This window comes from Canis lupus, chromosome Y (assembly GCF_048164855.1).
Source record: "Canis lupus baileyi chromosome Y, mCanLup2.hap1, whole genome shotgun sequence".
Taxonomy (NCBI): Eukaryota; Metazoa; Chordata; class Mammalia; order Carnivora; family Canidae; genus Canis; species Canis lupus.
In genome coordinates, this window is record NC_132877.1 from 320,267 (window position 1) to 330,227 (window position 9,961).

The following is a 9,961-nucleotide window of genomic DNA, read 5'->3' on the forward strand; positions in this document are numbered from 1 at the left end:
GCGGGGCTGCGCGCCTCCCGGCCCCGGCCGGCCAGCACCCCGGCAGCGTCCAGAAACTCCTCCTCGGCTTGGGTTTCCGCCGGCCATTGAGGGAATGCGAATGCGGGTACCTGTTTGGGGCGCTGGCGCCTGCGCCCGCTCGCGCGCGCGCGCGCCGTCTCCCTCTCCCTTCAAAAAGCTGGATGCTCACCTCTCCGCACCAAGGTGCTCAGACGCCAAACAGTGATGAAATGAAAAGAAAGCCAATTGCCGGCCTGGAGGTGGGGGAGAGATAGCGTCTCCGCGTGCGCCCTCGCCGAGCCGGGCGCCCTAATTGCTGCAGACAGGGCGCGCGGGGGGTTGGGCGGAGGTGGCCTCGTATAAATAGTGAGATCTCAAATTGAAAGGCATAAATAACAGCAGGAGGGACCTACCCTCACACGGACCGTCCTCTCCGCGCGGGGACGCGTGCGGACCACAGCCCGGCTCCCAGCCAAGCCCCGCCGAGCCCCGCGGACCCCGCAGCCCCCCGGGCAGCCATGGAGGAACTGACGGCTTTTGTATCCAAATCTTTCGACCAGAAGAGCAAGGAGACCGGCGGCGGCGGCGGCGGCGGCGGCAAGAAGGATTCGATCACGTACAGGGAAGTTTTGGAGAGCGGACTGGCGCGCTCGCGGGAGCTGGGGAGCTCGGAATCCAGCCTGCAGGACATTACGGAGAGCAGCGGCCACTGTCCGGTACATCTGTTTAAGGACCACGTGGACAGCGACAAGGACAAACTGAAAGAGTTCGGCACGGGGAGGGCCGCGGAAGGTAAGGTGCCCGGCGCTCCCGGGCCGGCGGTGCCCGTCGCCCCGAATCCCCTCCAGCCCGTCCGAAGGGGCAGCCGTGCTCCGCAGAGAGGCCTCGGCCACCCGGGGCACGGCTTTGCAAAGGAAAGGAAGGACAGGCCAGGGCGCAGAGGAGGGGAGGCCGGGGAGCCGCGGCCGGGCAGGCGCTGGGGCCAAGCGCCGTTGCAGCGCGGGCTCCCCGGGGTTGGCACCGGCAGTGCCGGCGCGACCTGCCCCGGGTGGGGGTCCTCCGGGCGCATTGGGCGCTGCTCGGCTGTAGGGCATCGCCGAGTGCCGGTGCTCCGGGTGTCCACTCCCCGGCGCCCGCGAGGACAGATCCACGCGCATCTCCGGGCCTCCGAGCCTTTGAAACGGGCTGCGCGGGCCGGAGGTCCCGGCTGTCCCTGAGTCGCCCCACCCGCCTGCGGAAGCCTCTCCGCGCGGCTTCCTCTTAGGGAAAACTTTCCCCTTGAACCGTGAAGCTGGATCTGAGCTGACGCGGGCCTCTAAATTAAAACCAGTCGCGCGTCCGCAGGTGGCCACGGTCTGGGCGCGCAGGGAAGGGCCCCGGGGAGGCTCAGGGCGTCCGGGCTGTCAGAGCGCAGGCGGCCCCGGCGAGGGAGCTGCGGGTGCCCTGTGCGCCCTGGGCCTGCTTCCCTTCTGCTCTTCCAGACAGTGGTGGCGGCGGCTGCCCGGATGCTGGATGGGGGAGACGGGCGGATTTCTGGGGGCTCTTCCCGCCGGGCAGCCGTAGTTTCCACCCGGGGACGTGTGACCACACGGGGCGACCAGCAGAGGTAACGCAGAGGCACGAAACGGGCCAGATTTGTCAGGGGGGCACAGTCTGCGCGTGCTGGGAATGTCTCTTTTTCATCACAAAGACGAAATACGGAGTCTTGCCACCCGCCTGGCAGCTCCTGCCCTGCACACTGTCAGCCTGCCTGCGGAGAAGGCCTCCCACCAAGTACAATCCTCCACCCCACACACGGGCACACAGACCCCGGGCCTCCTGCTCCTGGGGACCCTACACGAGCGGTCTCCGAGTGGCGGGGTTCGGGGCCACGGCCTGACAACCATGCGGGTGACCCACGTAGGCTTCTGAGGCCTTGTCCGGTGGAAGCGGCAAGCTGGCAGAGGCTTGCTGCCACCCAGGCGGCCCGGGCACGACCTGCCTCACCTCGGGGCTCAGCCCTGGTCGCCACCTGGCACACCTGGCTCTTGAGCGCTCGCCGACTTTGCTGTAATGAAGACACAGCTGTGGGCAGGGCGCTCCTCACGGCCCACGCTCAAGTTCAGGGGTTTAGGGCAGCCGGGGCCAGCTCCGTGGCTCCTGACCGGCTCTCCCAGTCCTTCCTCCTTGTCCGCCGGCCTCTGTGCACCCTGATGGCCAAGGCTGGGGACCCTGGAAAAAGGGCCTGGTGTGCGGGGGAGAGAGAGAGTGCGAGCGAGCGCGAGGACAGTGCGAGGATAGTCGGGGCCTTTCAGGGATGAGAGGAAGACAAAACAGGCTGCATTTGTAAGACGGGAGCAGCTTGGAGGTGTGGGAGGCCTGGGGGTTCCAGCAGACACCCCGAGGTCATGGGCGCCCGCACGGCGTCCCGCTGAGCACAGCGAGGCAGTCTGTGGATTTTGCAAATCCTGCCCTGGGTCCTCAGGGGGGCTCCGAAGGCCAGCGTCTCAGCTGGGATCAATCCCTGGCGTCACACATAACAGAAGAGGGAGGAAGGAAGAGTCGGGGCGGCCTCTAGGACGAGGATTTACAGCTGGGAAGAAACGGGGTGTTTCTGGAAATGCGACGCTTTCAGCAGGCGGGAGGGGATTTAAAATCGGAGTCGGGGTCAAGTGCCCGTGCTCGGGAGCCTGGACAGAGGACTGGCTGGCTTCTGGCTCCGGGATCCTGGTCGGGGAGCGCGGTGCCCCATGAGCCCGCTCCCCACAGCCGCCTGGGGTCTCCCCGTTGGTAAGTTTCTGGGCTGAGTCATGAAGTGGCCTTCCGGGCTGCGTCCACGCCGCTTTCCAGCTGGGCTCGTTGGCCAGGGTGTCCTGAAGGCGAGCCTCCCCTTGACACCAGGGGACATCTCCTTGGGGCACAGAGGTGGCCTGTGAGTGTGCCCGGCAAGTTCCGTGATGCAGGGAAAAGGCACGGAGATGGCAGGCGCCCAGGGAGTTGCAGCTCCCGCCCGGCACCCAGCCGTGGGTGGGGGAACCGCCTTTTACGTGTGCACTCAATGAGGGGCTGCATTTCCCAGCGGTGGGTGGCAGAGGCGTCTGGTTAGGGTCTAAATGTTGACCTGAGGCTCAGCCCCTGTCCCGCTCCCCCAGCAAGCACAGATGCTATCACCGTCTTTGGAGTAAGAACGTGCCGCTGTTGGTGGCCGCGGGGCTGTGTCCCACCGCCTGCCGACCGCTTGGAGGCAGAGGGCCGTGCTCACCGGCGCGCCCCCAGCCCCCGTGCCGTGCATTTGGGGTGAGTTTTGGTCTCTGGGTCTGCAAAAGAGACCAGAGTGGGGTCCGGCTGTGCGCCCAGCTCCTCGGCATCGGGAGGAGGCTCCGACCCGCCTGGCACGGCCCCTGTCTGTGCGCAGCACCCGGGGGTGGCGTCTTTGCTGGGGCCTGGACCTCAGCCGGGCCGGGGAGAGCCCCACACTCTTGCGGGGAACAGACACCCGGGCTATTCGGCCCAAAGTTGTTTGACTTAAAATAATACTGAAGACCCGATTGGGAGAGGCAGAGCGAGGAGACCGGCTAAGACATGTCGCTATGGAAAGCCGGACAGAGGACACCTTGGGGAAAGCCTTGCGAGATTAGGCCCAGAAAGAACGTGCAGTGATGCCCGAGTGTGTACCAGGAGTGCGGGGTCCCCTGGAGGCCGCTCTGGCCACTGGACGCAGCCCCCCGGGGGTCGGGGCACCCTTGCTGCCGGGGGCCCCTTCGCCTGCAGGCGCACCCTTGCATGTCAGCCGCGCCGCCGGCCTGTTTGTGGGCGCTGGGGGCACCCCGGCTCTAGGGAGCCGCAGGGCGGGGTGGGCAGCCTGCCCTCAGCCCTGTGCCCTCCGCCCGCCCGCCCGCAGGTGTGTACGAGTGCAAGGAGAAGCGCGAGGACGTGAAGTCGGAGGACGAGGACGGGCAGACCAAGCTGAAGCAGAGGCGCAGCCGCACCAACTTCACGCTGGAGCAGCTCAACGAGCTGGAGCGGCTTTTCGACGAGACCCACTACCCGGACGCCTTCATGCGCGAGGAGCTCAGCCAGCGCCTGGGGCTCTCGGAGGCGCGCGTGCAGGTAGGAGCGCGGGGAGGCCCCGCCAGCCTAGGCCCGGAGCGCTCCACCGCCGCCCGGGGCTGCAGGCCCCTTCCCGGGAGCGCAGGGGGCAGCCCCGCCAGCGGGTGCTCCCCGGCCCGGAGGCCCCTTCCCGGGAGCGCAGCGGGCAGCCCCGTCAGCGCGTGCTCCGCAGCCCGGAGGCCCCTTCCCGGGAGCGCAGGGGGGCCGGGAGCGCGCCGGCGCCGGGCCTGGCGGAGGTGCCTGGGGCCCTCGCACGCGGGTGGCTCGGCTCGGCTAGCGCGAAGGGCGAGTGCCCACCCGGAGCGGCTGGCCCGGCGTCGGGATGTGTCCTCACCTCTTTCCGCTGCTTCTGTTCCCTCCCCTCCCCCCTGCCCAGGCCCTCAGCCCCCTCCCCTCCCGCCCCTGGGAGGGGAGGCGAGGTGGGGGGAGCCGCGCACCCCGGGCATCTTGATGAGCGCGCCTGCTGCCCGCGCGGGGCCGGATTAGCCGGGGCGCGGCGGGCGGAGGGGGGCGCGCGGGGCGGGGGCGCATGAATTCCTGATGCCCCATCTGGCGAGCCCCTGTCTGCGGGGCCCTGGGCGTGCGCCGCACGTGCGGAGGGGACGCGCTGGGCAGCCTTTCCGGGGCACTACAGACGCCAAGTTACATTTATTAACGCGTTTCTGGGGAGGGGGGGGGGACGGGGGTGTTGGCAAACATCCGCTTCCAACTCGCCTGCCCCGCGTTGTGCCCTCGCGGGGGGACCCCGGGAGGTCGGGCCTGCAGCCTTCCCGTCCTTTCCCTCAAGGCTCTGAGCAGGACAGCAGCGCCGGCCCCAGAAGGGAAGGGAGTCCGCATCCCCCGGGCTCTGGGGACCGGTTTTAAATAAATGGAATTAATATTGCCGAGCGGGGACCGAGAGTGCGCGACAAGCACCGCGCTTTGGTGTAGAGGATGGACACACTGCGTGCGACCCCGCTGTCGTCCCCCCCGCAGCCACCCCGAGCGCACTTGCGAACGGAAGGCACAAACGTGTTTGACTCAATTTCATTTGAGTTTTTTTTTATTATTGTTTTTTATTATTGTTGTTATTTCGGTCCCCATCGCGCTGCACCTAGAGGAGTGGGCGCCCTGGCCTAGGCTTTCCGAGGTCCCCTCGCAACCTCCTGCAGCTCCTGTCCGCAGAGGTGGCACCCGCGCCGCTGGCCAGCCTCTTCCCGGGGGTCCGGACTGTGGCCCCTTTGCCCAGGCCGCGGTCACAGGGTGGCTCTCCCGCTGGCCGCCGTTCTCGGGGAAGATAGATGGGGCCGCGGCATATAAATTAATGAAAAGATTAAACTTTCGCTGAAGGGGACATCACCTTTTATGTCATCTCCCGGTGTCTCTCTGCCTGGGATCTGTAATATCTCCCAGGCCTTGATGTACTGTTTCTATAAAAATAAATTACTTCTAATTTAATTGTACACTATTTCTTTCAGCAGTCTATTACGGACTAACACCTTAGCGGGAGCGACCGGAGTGGCAGGAAATTGGTTCTTGGGTGCTCGCCGGTCTCCAGAAAGCCCTAAAATCAAAGCGGGGGTGGTGGCCCTGGCGGCGGGGAGGGCGGCGCGGGGATGGGAGGGGACACGAGGCGGTGGCGATCCATCCAGGGCCGAATTAAAATTTAACGACTGTAAATAATAATAAAACCAAACATGGGAATCGGACAGAAGGAATAATTTCTCCGCCGGCCACGGGGAAGGCGGTCGCCGGGGTAAAGGGAAGGCAGGGGCGCTCGTAAAAATCAATTAGTTAAAACGAATGGGTCAGGGCGCAGAAGGGGCGAGGGGGAGGGCGCCGGGGGGAGCGCCCCGCGGGCGGCAGGGGTGGGGGGCACCCGGGAGGACGCGTATTTTATTCCCGGCTCCGAGGCGGTGGGTAATCCTTTTCGGTACAGCCTGTCCCGCGTTGTTAAAGGATAGAGTTTCAATTTAGTGTGGAAATTTGCTGTAAATAAATTGGGGATCCTATGGAAGCTGGTCCTTATTAACCTTTTATTTTTAGTGTCGTACTGGCACCTCATATCACGCAGCTGTCAGGGTTATAATGGAAAGTTATGAGACCACAGTGAGGAGCAGGAGGTAATTTAATTACAACAAATATCTTTGGGTTTATGGCGCAGAGCTAAATTAAATGTCATTATTCACTGTCTGTAATGGGAATCAAAAAGAAATCAGATTACGGCATTTGTGAAAGGAATCACCGACCGGCCCTTAATGAAGATATAACCGCTTAACCAGTGTACTGCGCTTTACTTAGCATATTCGGGACTAATTGGAATTGATCGTGAATCACCCCAAGACTGATTTATTATCGCGGGACGCACTGGCTAATTCATCACTTTTACTCTTCATAATCTCACATAATCTCATTCCCCACCCTCACCTCCCCCCAACCCACCCACCGACCCCGCTGCTGCTGCCGCGGCTGCGAGAAAAGGGAGTTTTGCTTTTCTGGATTTAAATAGGATTAGGATTCTTTCTCCCTCCTCCCTCCCTCCCCCCAACAAATGCGCCTCACAGTGGGGGCACAGTTTGCTCCCCACGGGCCTCCTGGGGACCCCGGTACGACCCCCAGGAGAGGCAGGAGGTCGGGATGGGCGCAGAGGGGTCCCGTGCGACCGGCCCCGGGGTGATGTTGGCGGTGGCGAAGGGGGTAGGGGTGCGGGGAGTCGGGCGAGGAGGGATTCTGTGAGCTGGGGAGGGGAATGCCGGCCGGAAGGGCTTGTGCACTGCGACCTGGATGGAAGGGAGGACGCTTTGGGGATTACTTTCCAGGGGATCATGCTAGAAGTTTTGCAAGCTCCCAGTAGCCTGGCTGGCGGGCTGAGCTTTGGAACCTTCTGGAAAGCTGCTTGTAACCGGCAGACGGTGGCTCCGCTTTGGAGAAAAAGCTGCCTCTTCCGAGTCTGGGGAGGAAAAGTTAAGGTTTCCTGCAGTCCCGGGTGCTTCCAAGCTCCCCGGGTGTGGTGAGGTTTCCCAGGGCGCCCGTGGAACCGGGATCCGGGGGTTAAGGGGAGCCCCCTGCCATACTTGGAGCTGCGCCGCTCAAGCTCAGGGCACCCCAGACTCAGTGGCCCCAGGAAGCCTTTCTTTGTGTTAATTAGTGTTCCACCATCGCGGGCGATTAGGGCGAGCCAGGGTGGCAGGAAAGCCGCAGAGGACAGAGCTTTAGGGGAAAGTCTGTGCCTGAGAATATGGACCGTGGGGCGTCCGGACAAGGGGAGCCTGTGAGCCTGCCCACTGGGGCGGAGGCTTAGGGGTGGGATCCTTGGCACCCAAATTGACTTGGGGATCGAGCTGAACTGCGGAGGGTCCCACTGATGTCCTTTCTCCAAGAATTCGATTTTTTTTTTTTTTAAGAAGGAGGCTGAGGCCCGAAGTTATTGGGTCTTTGTGAATCCAGAACATTCATGAGTCCTTAACAGGAACCGGACCCTCCAGGCTTAGCAAGGAGGGCTTGGAGCTACTGGGTGTTGGGGCAGTTTCCCCGGGAAGGCACCGGATTGGGAGCTACTTATCACTCTGGGCGCCTGCTTCCCCGGCGGCTAAGGTCGGGAGCAGGAAGCTCTGGCGCTCCCAGGGGCTGGCCCAGTGGAGGAGGGAATGCCCACACTGTGTGGAAAGTTCTGGAATCCGCCCTGCTACTCCAGTGCGCACTTCCTCCCTTGATATGGATGTAGGGGCTCCTCGCCTTGGGGCCCGGGCGCGGCCACTTAGGGCCTGGCTGGGTTGCGGCTGCACCCTGGCGCCCGGGGGACCCCAGCGCGCCCCAGGGCGCGCGCACCCTCGCCGTCTACCGTCCTGAGGGTAAAGCAGCCCGAGCTTCAGAGCCCCGCAGGCTCACGCGGCTGCGCGCCTCTCTCTGCTCTGTCCTCAGGTTTGGTTCCAGAACCGGAGAGCCAAGTGCCGCAAGCAGGAGAACCAGATGCATAAAGGTGCGAGCGGACGCTGGGAAGTGGGGGTGGGAGGGGTGCAGAGGCCGCCGGGGTGCCCAGCGCACCCAGGCGGCCCTCACGGCTCCTCTCTCCCATTGCAGGCGTTATCCTGGGCACCGCCAGCCACCTGGACGCCTGCAGGGTGGCGCCCTACGTGAACATGGGCGCCCTGCGAATGCCTTTCCAACAGGTAGCCCGTCTTTCTCCCTTCTGAGGCGCGCGCGCAGGGGGCCGCCACCTCCCCGCCTCCCTGGCGTCCCGCCTCACCCCCCGCTGCTCCCGCCCCCGCGGAAGAAAGGCTGCCGCTTTTACAAGGGGGCATTTATACACCCGTTGGCACGTATTAAAATCACGCTGTAAAACTCCAAGAGTCACCTTGGGGAGGGCCAGGATATAAACCCAAACAAAATTTTACAAAACTCAGAGTGAAAAAAAAAAAAATCCCACCCACCCAGGCTGCCTGGTTGGGGGTGGAGGCGCGGGGACGCTCGCGCTGCGCTTGGGTAGGCGGCGCTGCGTAGACACCCAACCCCCACCTCGCCGCCCGCGCCAAGGCCTCAAGTGGAGGTGTGTGCACCCCGCTGTACCTGGGCCTGGCTCCCCACCTGGAGCTCCGGGATCCCAGAGCAGGGACTGCCCTGCGTGCCCCTGGGGTGGCGAGGGTGTCACTGGGCTGCTTGGATGCAGCCACTGGTGCGCGCGCTGGAAGCTGCGTGCGGGAGGCGCGCGCCCCTGAGCGGAGCGCGCACAGCGCACGTGTTCCCTGCCTCGTCCCAGCGCAGAGCCGGTGCGCCCCGTGGAGGCCTCAACTTTGGAGGGGGGTGTGTGCACGCACCGCTCGGGAGCAGGGGTTTTTGCTCCAAGGACCAGGCCCGGGTGCATATTTGGACCGGCGTTGTCCAGGGGCCTCTGCGGGTCAGCTAGGGTGTGGGTGGTGATGGTGGGGGGGCGGGTCAGTCAATCCACACCTGAGACAGCGGGTGCTCGAGCCTTCCGCGCGCTCCGACTCAAGTGCCCAAAGCCATAAGGGCGTCCAGCGCTCGGGACGTGGGGTCATGCGCCCCCTGGATTCATAGGCGTCCCTGGGAAGGTGTGCAAGGAGAACCCAGACCCTGGTCGGGGACACGTCACAAGTGCGGAGAAGGGAGGCAGGGGTGGCAGGTGTAGACGGCCCCGATGCTGGCGAGGACAGGGGTGTGTGCGCCAGCAGGGTGGGGGGCTGGGTGTGAGAGCTGCTCAGATTGCCCTGCTCTGCGTGTGCAAAGCAGCCAACAGCCCCCGCCCACTCGGGCATCCAGAGGACAGTTGCGCTCCCCCTGCCCGGCAGAGGGTGGGTGGTGGCCCAGGGCTCCCCGGAAAGGGTCCCTTCCGGGGCGGGGGTGGGGGGACGCGCCCCGTGGCGCACCCGTCCTAACTGTGCCAAGTGTGCTCTCCCAGGTCCAGGCACAGCTGCAGCTGGAAGGCGTGGCGCACGCACACCCGCACCTGCACCCGCACCTGGCAGCGCACGCGCCTTACCTGATGTTCCCGCCGCCGCCCTTCGGGCTGCCCATAGCCTCGCTGGCCGAGTCCGCCTCGGCCGCCGCCGTCGTGGCCGCCGCCGCCAAGAGCAACAGCAAGAACTCCAGCATCGCAGACCTGCGGCTCAAGGCGCGCAAGCACGCCGAGGCCTTGGGGCTCTGACCCGCCGCGCGCCCCGCGCCCCGCCCCGGCCCCACCGCCCCGCCCGCGCTGCGTCCTGCACTCGACCCTTCCGCGCCCCCCGACGGCCGCACGGACGGACGCCCTGGAGCGAGCGCGCGGCCTCCCTGCCCGGGGCAGCCCGGGGGCCCACCGCCGGCCGAGGGAGGGGGACCTTCCGGGACCTCAGGACCCCGCCGGACCCTCGCAGAGAGTGTGCGGGAGGCGGCAGGC

The 9,961-nt window shown here is 65.1% G+C and overlaps 1 protein-coding gene across 1 annotated transcript; it reads left to right on the top strand.

The window, feature by feature from the left end:
• The first annotated feature begins 266 nt into the window (after nucleotides 1-266).
• Nucleotides 267-9,730, top strand: LOC140629102 (short stature homeobox protein). Its single transcript, XM_072818548.1, has 5 exons — nucleotides 267-792; nucleotides 3,881-4,089; nucleotides 7,990-8,047; nucleotides 8,149-8,237; nucleotides 9,485-9,730. The coding sequence occupies exons 1-5, from the start codon at nucleotides 519-521 to the stop codon at nucleotides 9,728-9,730; spliced, it is 876 nt and encodes a 291-aa protein (XP_072674649.1). The 5' UTR covers nucleotides 267-518.
• Nucleotides 9,731-9,961: the final 231 nt, after the last annotated feature.

Excerpts from the sequence above, each read along its gene's own strand:
- LOC140629102 (XM_072818548.1), top strand. The coding sequence starts at position 519 with ATGGAGGAACTGACGGCTTTTGTATCCAAATCTTTCGACCAGAAGAGC. Across the intron at positions 4,090-7,989 it reads TCTCGGAGGCGCGCGTGCAG|GTTTGGTTCCAGAACCGGAG; the intron begins GTAGGAGCGCGG and ends CTCTGTCCTCAG. Across the intron at positions 8,048-8,148 it reads GGAGAACCAGATGCATAAAG|GCGTTATCCTGGGCACCGCC; the intron begins GTGCGAGCGGAC and ends CTCCCATTGCAG.